Raw genomic sequence first — 12245 nt, 5'->3', positions numbered from 1 at the left:
AATGGGGATGATCAGTTTGTCACACTTGTAAATAGCTCCTCCCTCAGTAGTTATTTTTGCATGCCCAGACGGCTTGCTGTGAACACCCCTCAGTACTCAGCCCTGCATGCTCAGCAGACAGCATATAAATACATTCTCTTGGATCACTTCAGCCATTGTTACCCTGACATAGGATGGAGCATTTCAGCTTTCTTGACAAGTGGAAGTTCAGTGTTTTGAAGACATGTTGGTTGCAAATATAGCACGAGATATTTGCTTATCTATGTAGTTTTTGAATCAGTCACAGTAAGGATGCTAATGATGCCAGTGCTGCAGAATCATTAATGCTGCTAGTGCTGCTGTTCTTGGAGCTCCAGTGTTAGTTGCATGAGCAGACAGTGCAACTTGCTGATTCAGCAGACCGCCATGTTATGCATAAAGAAAGACCACAGGCTTGGTTCGATGGCGAAGGCGCTCAACTAGGTTTATTGTCAGCAAAGCATGGTACTAGCACCCTGTCCAACAGGTCACAGGGACACTAACGCATGTATGCCCATGACAAGCTAAAGCTCCATCAATATAACAGGATGCTGTCCCCTCAGCCAATCCAAAGATATCCCTCCTATGACTTGCCCTTTTGTACATTGATACAAACAAGTTACATGTTATGCTCCTGATGTTAGTTACACCCTTCTCCTTGTATCCGCTAGTTCAGGAGTTCTCAACCTTTTTCTTTCCGAGGCCTCCCCAACATGCTATAAAAATTCCAAGGTCCACCTGTACCATAACTGGTTTTCTGCATATATAAGCTACATTGCTCAGGGTTCGGCTTCAGCCCCGGGTGGCAGGGCTCAGGGCCCTGAGTTTCAGCCCCATGTGGTAGGGCTTCAGCTTTCTACACTGGGCCCCAGCAAGTCTAATGCTGGTCCTGCTTGGCAGCCCCCCAGTTGAGAACCACTGCACTAGTTCAAACAAAACATCCTCATCCCTTATCCTGTCATTCTATCCGTCTCTTATGAGGGATCGGTGTGTTCCTGTACAATTTCCTGGGAATTTGTTTATGTAATTACTTGAGAGATCTGTGTGTCTTTGTACCATCCTCTCTGGTCAGGAATGTGCTTACTTGGTTAGCCAATACTTGGTGTGTTACTATTCTGCCAAGGCTAGGCGTACTTTGGTTTGCAGCCTTTGGTTCACACTGTTAGTTATGTCTAGGGCTCCAGCAAGGCCTACATCCTGGACTTGTCTTTTTTGGCCCAGATAAGCTTTAAGTGTGAAATTGCTTAGTAGAGGAAACCTCTGTGTAAAATAGAAAATTCTATTAACAATTAAGAAACAAATTAAAGTGATTTAAGACTATAAAATGGGAAGAAAACAAAGGAATAATGTAAATAATCCATGTATTTAGATCATATCTATTTAAATGAAGAAAAATCTTGATTTAATAAAAAAATACGGTTTTAAATTTAAAAACAAAACCAGGATTTGGATGTACCCTGATGGGAAAGCATTAAGATTGCACATCTCTAGGATGAGCCATTTCCTTCTCTACCCCACTATGTAGGGGACATGTTGAGGGAGGGAGGAATGCAAGTCACTCAGGCAGTTGCAAGCTGTTTCTCAGCCTGTAGGAGGCTATTGCAAGCTGTCTTAAGTTAGAGCAGTGGTCCTCAACCTTTCCAGACTACTGTACCCCTTTCAGGAGTCTGATTTGTCTTATGTGCCCCCAAGTTTTACCTCACTTGCTTACAAAACCAGACATAAAAATACAAAAGTGTCACTGCACACTGTTACTGAAAAACTGCTTACCTTCTCATTTTTACTGTATAATTATAAAATAAATCAATAGGAATATAAATATTATACTTACATTTCAGTGTATAGTGTGGGGGAGGGGCAAACTACGGCCCACAGGCTGGATGTGGCCCATGAGCCATTTGGCCCCACTCCATTGCTCCAGCCCTGGGTTGGGGGGAGGCCCACTCCGGCCAGGGCACTGGGTCGGGGGCCACACCACACGGCTGGGCCCCACTCCGGCGCTCCGGCTGGGGTGCAGGGTTGGGGCCGTACCACACAGCCGCTCAGAGCCTGCACCCCTGAGCCTCTCCCCACGCCCCAATCCCCTGCCCCAGCCCTGATCCCCCTCCCACTCTCCAAACCCCTCAATTCCAGCCCAGAGCACCCTCCTGCGCCCCAAACCTCTCATCCCCTGCCTCACCCCAGAGCCCACACCCCCAGCTGGAACCTGCACCCTTTCCTGCACCCCTGCCCCAGCCCTGATTCCCCTCCCACCCTCCGAACCTCTCGGTCCCAGCCCTCTCGGTCCTTACACCCCAAACTCCTCATCCCCAGTCCCACCCCAGAGCCCTCACCCCCTCCCACACCCCAACCCCAATTTTGTGAGCATTCATGGCCCACCATACAGTTTCTATTCTCTGATGTGGCCCTCGGGCCAAAAAGTTTGCTCACCCTGGTATAGTATATAGAGCAGTATAAATAAGTCTTTATCTGTATGAAATTTTAGTTTGTACTGACTTCGGTAGTGCTTTTTATGCAGCTTGCTGTAAAACTAGGCAAATATCTAGATGAGTTGATGTACTCCCTAGAGACGGTTAATGTACCCCCTGTGAACTCCCAGGGGTACCTGTACCCCTGGTTGAGAACTACTGAGTTAACACAACCCTGAGGTGGCATTAGGAAATGAATTCTCTTTGTGGCACAGCAGAACTCTGTACGCTAAGAGTAAATGTCACCTGGGCAGTAAAGCTCACAGGCACTACATACACTTGCCCAGTGTTTAAACACTGAGCCTAATACCCAACAGAACACCACAGTGTTAACAACCACTTCATTCCTTTTTATAGCCTCTTCACATTTGCACACAGGATACCACTTAAACCAATACATCCCCTTTTCCCCTATCCATTGTTATATTTACAGGCTGCTCTCATGTCCACCCCATTACTGACAATTCCCAGGGCAAGAAGACCCCACTGCCCTGCTACTGACACAACCTACACAATTCTCTATTGAAATTATGCTGACTGCAAAGGCTGAGCTATTGCCAGGCAAACTTAACTCTGCATTAACTAAGCTTTTTTGCAATTTAATTTCCTAGGTTTTTTTTTTTTTTTTAAACAGAAAGAGAAATGTTTGTCTGTTTATGGTCATCTAGGTTTTGTCTACACCACAGACCTTACAGCAGCACAGCTGTACTGCTGCATCTGCGCCACCGTAAGTTCTCCTGTGTAGCTGCTCTATGCCAACGGGAGAGAGCTTGCCGGTCGGCGTAATTAAACCGCTTCTAATGAGTAGCAGTAGCTATGCTGACAAAAGATGCTCTCCCGCCGACATAGCGCTGTCCACACTGGTGCTTCTGTCGGTGAAACTTATGTTGCTAAGGGGTGTTTTTTCACACCCCTGACTGACAAAAGTTTTGTCGACAGAAGTGCTAGCATAAACAAAGCCTTAGACAGTTGCAGTTCTCACCTAGGTTTGCAGTTGATATGCTACTGTGGCTAGGTAATAATCAAAAGACCTACTTTTTATATGGTGCTTTTCACCAGTAGATCTCAAGGAGCTGTACATCCCATTTTACAGATGGGAAACTGAGGCACAGAGAAGTGCTGCTCCCCCATCCTGTGGTTTAGTTACAGTGGAATGGGGATATTGACTGTGCTTTGAAATGTTTTTTTCATAGATTCTAGGATTTATAGATTCTAGGACTGGAAGGGACCTCGAGAGGTCATCGAGTCCAGTCCCCTGCCCGCATGGCAGGACCAAATACTGTCTAGACCATCCCTGATAGATATTTATCTAACCTACTCTTAAATATCTCCATTATCTTCCCTGGCATAGAAGTTAAACTAACTGGTCTGTAGTTTCCTGGGTTGTTTTTATTTCCCTTTTTATAGATGGGCACTATGTTTGCCCTTTTCCAGTCTTCTGGAATCTCTCCTGTCTCCCATGATTTTCCAAAGATAATAGCTAGAGGCTCAGATACCTCCGCTATTAGCTCCTTGAGTATTCTAGGATGCATTTCATCAGGCCCTGGTGACTTGCAGGCATCTAACTTTTCTAAGTGATTTTTAACTTGTTCTTTTTTTATTTTATCTGTTAAACCTACCCCCTTCCCATTAGCATTCACTATGTTAGGCCTTCCTTCCATCCTTCCTTTTCTGGATTTCAGATGTTTAAATTTGTTACCTTCATTCCCTGCACCCCAGATCCCAGCTCACATGGAGGGGCAGGGAGAGGGCCTGAGACAAGAGAAGCAGGGTTCCCAAGATCCCAGAGCACACAATGGGTGGAGGATGGCTCAGACCCCTACAGAAGGATAGGACTCCCCCTGAGCCCAGCACACACATGTAAGGGGTGAATTCAGGGCTGATAAGGCCCCCACTCCTAAACCTCCAACTTCCTCTGCTACCTCAAATTCACCAGCCCCTCCCATCTTCTCCCCTTCCCCGAGCCCCCAACCCCTCTTCCCACCCCTACACACATTCCCATTATTCACCTCCTCATAATACCCCCTCCCTCATTGCAGACTGTGACCAAATGCACCCATGTATTCACACCCTACACACCATTGTAATCTCTAGCCAGGTGTCAGCAAACTTCATTGGCAATTACCTGTCCAGTGGACATTCTTTGGCAAGGAAGGGGGCAGGAAAATATTGAGGTGTATTTTAGCAAACAGCAGCATGGAACCTCTTTAACCAGCAGATACCATAGGAAGGAACTTTATGTAGTGGTAAACCTCAGGAAAATGCATTTCAATGCAGGACTGGACTATAAAATTGAGGGACAAATTACCCTTGGGATTCTCTCTCTCTCTCGCTCACTCTTTCACCTGAGAAGACAAAGGAAACAGCCCTTTGGGGGCAGATGCTGATTTAAGAATTTGGTCAGCTATCTTGCTGGAAATATGTGGTAAGAATTTTACTTTGAACCAAGTCTAATTTGTTAAATTTAGTTACTAGAAAGCATTTATATTTATTTCTTTTGTAACTGTTTCTGACTTTAATGCCTTGTACTCACTTAAAATCTATGTCTTTGTAGTTCAATAACCTTGTTTTATTCCTTAATTGAAACTAATCCAGCATTGTGAATTGTTTGGGTAACTCCATTTAAAGTAGCAGACTGTTGTATATACTTCCCTTGCAGGGGCAACGGACCTAAAATATCTAAACTCTCCAGGTGAGGGCTGGACAATGCAGGACACATGTTTTGGGGGGGAATTCAGGACTGGGAGTGCATTGGGGTCACCCTGCAAGTGGTAACCAAGGCTGGTGGAAGCCAGAGTGTGACTGGTGTATTGCTGACAGGCTGCTGGGGTCAGAGTTGCTGGACCAGGACTGTGGCTATTCACAGACACTCAGGATATGACCTGTGAGCTAGCAAGCTGTTTGTGAGTGGCCCAGGTTGGGAGCTACAGCAGCAAAGCACTGTGAGGCACCCCAGGTTTCAGGGCAGGTGGTGACACAATCCCTCGTTAGTCTGGATTGCACCCATGAATGAGAGCCAGACCCAAACCCTTCTTCCCCTATTCCCACCTATTCTTGCATCCCTGATCACCTTCCCCGTCCAGGGATCATGTGCTTATGTAGTTTGTTTTCAAAACAGTTTAAACATTTTCTGAATATTCTGCTGTATTCAGATTACACTTCCTCAAAATAATAATTAAAAAAAAACTTTGGTGGAGGCAGATTGGAGCAATATGCTTACTCTTTTACTTCAGAATTCTGCCCAAACTGGATTTGAACTTACAGTGCAGTGCTCAGATTCAATGAGCCGAATATAGCTCCTGTTACTTAGAAGTAGTTTTCCAGATGGTTAGCCTCTCTCTGTGCACGTGCTCAGTGTAATCTGTTAGGCATGCGAATAGGCAAATAAGCCTTCCCAAGTATCTAAATGGAGAAGCAAACTCTTTTAATCTGATTTCCTTAAAGGGGCTGATGGTTGCCAGGCACTCTGGTGGGCAATGGAGACCTTGGTGTGAAGATCTGAGCCCTGGTTTGCTCACTATCTGTGAGCAAAAAAGGTTACCAGAATCTGTCACCTTTAAAAAAAAAAAAGATTTTCCCTGGGTGCTGTATTTCAGGAACCCCTTGGTTAAACGCCCCCAAATTTGGATCACTGCCCTTAACTTGCACCTCTGTGAGGCATCCCAAATTTCAAGGCAATTAGATAACTGTACAGATTTTAGAGCATTTAGAACAGAAAGTTGGTTTTGACCTTAACTACAGCAGACCTGTTTCTTTGCTATAATAAAAAATAATAATGGCAATTAATAATAAAACAACACACTGCCAAAAAGAAGACAGTCCACTGCATATGCTTCTTCCTTTGGGAAGAGGATGAGAGAACAACCAACATGTGAGAGATGACTAGTCACATGGCTTAATGGACTGCTGGAAGGTGCTCAGTCTGTGGTATAAAAACATATATAGAAGAGAACTAAACTGGCCCTCTGCTGCACTCAGGATCAGGAATGCACACCTTGGCTGGACCCAGAGATCTGGGCTTGTACTGTAGTGATACATGTGCCCCAGAAGCCAGAGTTAAGGCTGGCTGCAGAACATCAGCTTCTCTTTGCAATCTGAACATCATTAATGTATTTTTTGGTGTAATTGGGGGTAGTTGGGGTTGAAAGTTTCTATACAGTTGTCAGACATTTCCCACTCCTCTCCCAAGCAAAACAGTTTTGATTTCCCACCTTCCCTGTTTTCTCATTTATATTTCAGGGGAATTTTACCAAAGCTTCTATATTGGGACAGAGAGTCAGAATGCAGCCTGTGCCCCTGCATAGCCTGTCAGAGCTGGAGAGAGCCTGTCTGCAAGAAATCGCCTTTTACCAGCTGCAAAAAAAGAACATGATCAGTGGTATCAGCCTTTCTAAAGGTAAAGAGAGGAGACATGCCTTATCTAAGGGCAATGGACTCCATCAGTGGTTCTCAACCAGGGCTCTGGGGCCCCCTGGGGGGCCACGAGCCTGTTTCAGGGGGTCCATCAAGAAGGGCTGGCATTAGACTTACTGGGGCCTAGGGCAGAAAGCGGAAGCCCCACCACATGGGGCTGAAGCCCGGGGCTCCAAGCTCCGCCATCCAGGGCTGAAGCCAAAGCCTAAGCAATTTAGCTTTGTGAGTCCCCCGTGGCATGGGGCACTGAGCAATTTCCCTGCTTGCTACCCACTAACGTGTGCCCTGGCTTTTATATGCAGAAAAACAATTGTTGTGGCACAGGTGGGCCGTGGAGTTTTTATAGCATGTTGGTGTGGCCTCAGAAAGAAAAAGGTTGAGAACCCCTGCACTACATAATTCTAGTCATTGTCATTATCTATTACTGCTGCTGTTTTTAATAATAATGATAATATATTGGTTGACATTTTGGACATCTCTGCACAATTGTTTCTTGGTTTTGAACCCAATTGTTACTGCTTTGGGTCACAGCCATCCTCACTGCATGAGCCCTGCTAATAGGACTTGCACTTCCTTTGGAGCATGGGAACATGACCTTGCCTGTTCTCTGCCTATGACATGATCCCACACAGATGTAAACACTTCTGGCAGATTCTTCAAATGGGAACAAATTAATCCATGTTGGTTGGGACAGATTCTCTCTGCTCTGCTTTGGAGAATCCTGGAGTTCAGCACAGTCTTGGTTCTAGGAGATTGATGCTTAGTTAGACTTATTGAAATACACAACTAGGAAATGTCACTAATACGATTTGATAGATAAATATAGCAGATCCACAGAGACAGTTTCTCTGCATCTTGGCATAAATAGGAGCCGCCAGACTAAATGAGACCAGACCAGGGCTCCAGCTACTCAAGTATCCTGCCTCTGACAGTGGCCAGTGAAAGCTGCTGCAGAGCAAGGTTCAACAAATTCTATGGTGGCAGCTGTGGAATAGCCTGGTCGCTGGGAAAGTTTCTTCTTCACCTCATCAATTAGAGTTTGGTCTATGCGCTGAAGCAGGAGGGCTTAAAGCCCTTCCAAAGCATTTGGTTATTTATTTCATCCTTTCTATTACAAACCCTGCTGTTCTTAGCCATTAAATAGCCACTCCTCCTCAGAACCCTACTAAGATCCTGGTCTCAATGGTATCTTGTGGCAGTGAGTCCCATATGCTATTTCTGCATTGTGTGAAAAATATTTCTTTGTATCAATTTGGCATCTGCTGCCTTTCATTCATGGCATCCCCTCGTTCTTGTGGCAGGAGAGCAGGGGTGAGGTGCACACACACACACAAAAAGCAACATTAGGAACACTGAGCCTTAAGGTGGTTCTGAGTAATCAGACTGTCAATTTGATAAGGGTACATGAAAACTCTGTGAGCACAAAAAAAACCAGGAATGATGATTAGTGGAATAAATAACCAAATTTTTTGTTAATTGGATTTTTACAGGTACCACTGGATATATATTAATAGTTAGACTGGGGTATACAGTTACTACATGTGCTTGTAGAACCGTTTGAACTTTATTTAGGGTAAAATTTACCAATTTTTACCATGCCATTAATTGCTTCTCCCCTTCTGTAACATTTTCCCACAACAACTTTTTGATTTCCAAAGGCAAATTTCCTTGCATACCTTCCTGAATTATTTGAATAACTAACTGCTGACTTATTTCCTGGGCCTGTGAACAGGCTAATGCTAAGGATACATTTTCTTGTATTGTATCCATAGTCCCTGCTAAAAGTAACAGATTCTTTTTCCCTTGCTGTTGCCATACTGGCAGTATTTTAGAAAATAATTGTTGCTCCATTTCTAATTTTGACAAGGATGCACTGATGGGCTTTTCCAATTCTTGTATATTAGCTGTAACATAACTTCATTTGTTTGCCATTACCTCTATGTTAGTAGCATCCAGTACTTCAACTCCTAATCCAGTTTTACCCAAAGCAGTTTAATACACTTCTTGGGAGCCTTTTTTTTAGGCTACCCACCCCTCCTGGCTGCCAGGCAAATCCAATAACCTTTAGTAGTTTACATTGAGATAGTATTAGGGCAGCTATACCTTCACTGTGCCTTTATGTACTGCCCCTTATAGTAATCAGGGAAGGTGTTGCAATGCCCTTCCTTTCCTTATATTCAATTTTATACCACACCCAGGTGCGTTCACCTGGGCTTGCGTGCTGGAAGTTGATTAATACTTGCCAATTATTACTGATTTTTTTCCCCAAGCAATCAATGTTTTTACATGCCCTTTTTTTCCCTTGGTAATTTCACTTTGTGCTTCAAAATTTTTTATGTGCATCCTTTTATTTCCACCAACAGATAAACCCTGTGTTTCATGCATATTTTGCCTTTAAATGTGCGTTTACCACCTAAAGATGTTTCCCTGTTAACAAACTGGCATTCCTTGACCTCCGCCCTTTTGCAACATTGTTTTTTTGTAAATACAGTTAAAATGCTTATTAATCCTTTTTTGTCTAATGCAGTGTCCTCTCTTTTTGTAACACAATACACAACAATGCTAGCAACAAGACAAACACCACAAAACAAACATAAAACATAAAACACAAAACACAATTTTCATCGCAACAGTAGATCCATGGTATTCAGGGTTGCTCTTCAGCTGGTACCAGCTTTTCCTGATTTTTTGAAAGTCAAAAAGAACATGTTTCTACCTCTTTTGGGGTAGCAGATTATTGCTTAAAATATCCCTTTCTTTTACAAATACCCTTGCTGATTGCAGGCAAAACAGAGGAATTACCCCCATACTTGCTTGTGTTTTTGTTCTATAGGCAGGCCAGGTTTAATGCCCTTTAAGGGTGAATTATCCCACTGTTCAGTTATTCAATTCATGAGGTGGTGTACCCCAGTTTCCCTTTTCATACAGCAGACCAGGTTTCTAATGTTTTTTCTACTGTGCTAAGCTTTAAGTTTATTTACAGGTAATAGCTGAGAAGCATTACCCTATGACCTTAAAGGTTTTTTCCAAAAATCATACACACTATACATTGTTACAGGGGTACTTATTAACATTAAATTTATCCCAATGTTTAATATTATCAAAAACATTAGCATTAAATCTATTAAAGGTATCTTGTTATACCATGCCTTTTTATTTAGACAATTTGTTTTTGAGGCCAGTGTGTTAAATGTTTTTTTGAAATTTTTGCATAGGCTTTTTAATTTAATTATATCCTTGGGGTTTTGGTGAATTAAAAGGTAGGGGTGTCATGCATATAAGCAAACCCCTTTTGAACCTGTCTTTAGATTTCAGCACTGTGCATACACACAAAAAAGTATTTATTTTTCTACTTAGGGTAACCTGTCCCTCTTATTCTTAGGGTTGGCTTCTTTTTTCATCTTTCTCTGGAGGGTCATAATTTGAGCCTTTTGGTTTCAGGTAGTTTGTTTGCTGACCAGGTATGTCCTTTATCTGCAGCTCCTTTGTGCTGCCATTTATGGGCAGTTCTCTCCTTCCTCTTTCAGTTAGGTAATTTGCAACAACACAGACACTTTCTGGCTTGCTTTTGGATCCAAAGCCATCAGCAGAACTCAGAGACTCTGTCTTAAAGGGGACATAATCAACTTCCATCAGAGTTTTGATTTCTTTCCACTTTCAACTCCTGCTTTCAAAACACACAGAGATCTGAAAAAGAAAACACAACCTATTGTGGCTCCCTTTGGAGCCCGAATAGGATTTTAATTAAGTGGTATGTTTTGTTTGCATTTCTTTTACCCCTTCTACAATATACACTGCCCATGTCCTGGGGAAAATGCACATTCCTTCCATAGTTTAACTATTATAACATTAGCCATATCAATTTTTATATATGGTGTAACTGTTTCTTTTGTGCTTACAGAGTTTTCATGTACCCTTATCAAAGTGACAGTCTGATTACTCAGAACCAAGGGCGGCTCCGGGCACCAGTGCACCAAGCGTGTGCCTGGGGTGGCAAGCCACAGGGGAGCGGCCTGCTGGTTGCCATGAGGGCGGCAGTCAGGCTGCCTTCGGCGGCATGCCTGCGGGAGATCTGCTGGTCCCGCGGCTTCGGCGGCAATTTGGCGGCGGGTATGCCAAAGGTGCGGGACCGGCAGACCGCGCGCAGGCATGCCGCCGAAGCCTGCTCCACTGCCATGCTTGGGGCGGCAAAATACATAGAGCCGCCCCTGCTCAAAGCCACCTTAAGGCTCAGTGTTCCTAATGTTGCTTTTTTTTTTTTTTTTTGTGCACCTCAGCCCTACTGTTGCTCCAGAGGGGCACTGTCTTTTTTTTTTTTTTTTTTTCTTAATTTCTTATTTTTTTACTACAGGTCTTATCTGCTATTTTGTTACAAATCCAGAATCTCTTCCCATTCTCCTGGGTTTGACTGCCCTGCTGCAGCCACGACTTTGGTCTTTAAAAAGATATTGAACTTGATAAAGCATGGAGGTACCATAAGGATTAAATGCTAAATACCAAAGCCAAACAACACTAGTTACCTGTGTCTGGCAAAAAGTGTCTGTCAGTTTTGCTACTTTGAATGAAAGATTCAAGTGGATTTTAATAGCATTATTTAAAACAAAACAAAACCAATTCATCTTAAACCTACAAACCAGGAGTGTTGATTTAGATCCTTAAAACCTCTCATATTTACACAATATATACACACACACACACACACACACACACACACACAGAGAGAGAGAGAGAGAGAGAGAGAGAGATACATACATACTCTTCTGCTTAACATCCCTTACACTGCTTTAATTTTTACACAGCTGTACATAGATTACATTTGTATACATTTGGGGGCAGTTAAGTTCCAACAGAAACCCCTTATGTTCTTTTAGCGCATTTAACTAAATTGTTTATAGTCAAATGATTTAAATCAGATTGTCTCTTTGCCCGGCTTATTTACAAACATTCCTTTGGAAAAGGGCCCATTTTTCCTTCAGAATGGCTGCAAAGAAACCAAGAATTCTTTTCCTATAATACTTTTCCTTTTTAACATTTTCACAACATTCCACTGCTTAATTCCCTCCAGTCTCTGCAGAGTTAACTTCTCACTCTCTTTCCTTAAATCACTTGCTTATCTCCCAAAATGACACCTTCATTAGCTCAGATTTCACCATTTCAAGTATTGTCCCAGGGATCTGAAATCCCCAGGCCTGTACTTACTCCTTTCCTTACTCCTGCCACTATGCCCCTCAGGGCTCCCAACCTGTTTTCCAATCTCTTTATCTGCCTGCTTGTCTGGGACCGATCCTGCTTTCCTCGCTGAACCGTCCTTTCCCATGCGCACAGGCTTTGTTCCACTACCCATTT

The 12245-nt window shown here is 43.3% G+C and overlaps 1 protein-coding gene across 1 annotated transcript in view; it reads left to right on the top strand.

Moving 5' to 3' along the window:
* The window catches only part of ARHGAP36 (Rho GTPase activating protein 36), a 100108-nt gene that overhangs the window by 15798 nt on the left and 72065 nt on the right, over positions 1–12245 (top strand). Inside the window, exon 2 of the mRNA XM_054039642.1 lies at positions 6726–6882. Within this exon, the coding sequence (XP_053895617.1) occupies positions 6768–6882 (115 nt within the window). The 5' untranslated portion in view covers positions 6726–6767. The remainder of the gene's footprint in view (positions 1–6725; positions 6883–12245) is intronic.

This window comes from Malaclemys terrapin, chromosome 9 (assembly GCF_027887155.1).
Source record: "Malaclemys terrapin pileata isolate rMalTer1 chromosome 9, rMalTer1.hap1, whole genome shotgun sequence".
Classification (NCBI taxonomy): Eukaryota; Metazoa; Chordata; order Testudines; family Emydidae; genus Malaclemys; species Malaclemys terrapin.
This window is presented reverse-complemented; position numbering and strand designations above follow the sequence as displayed.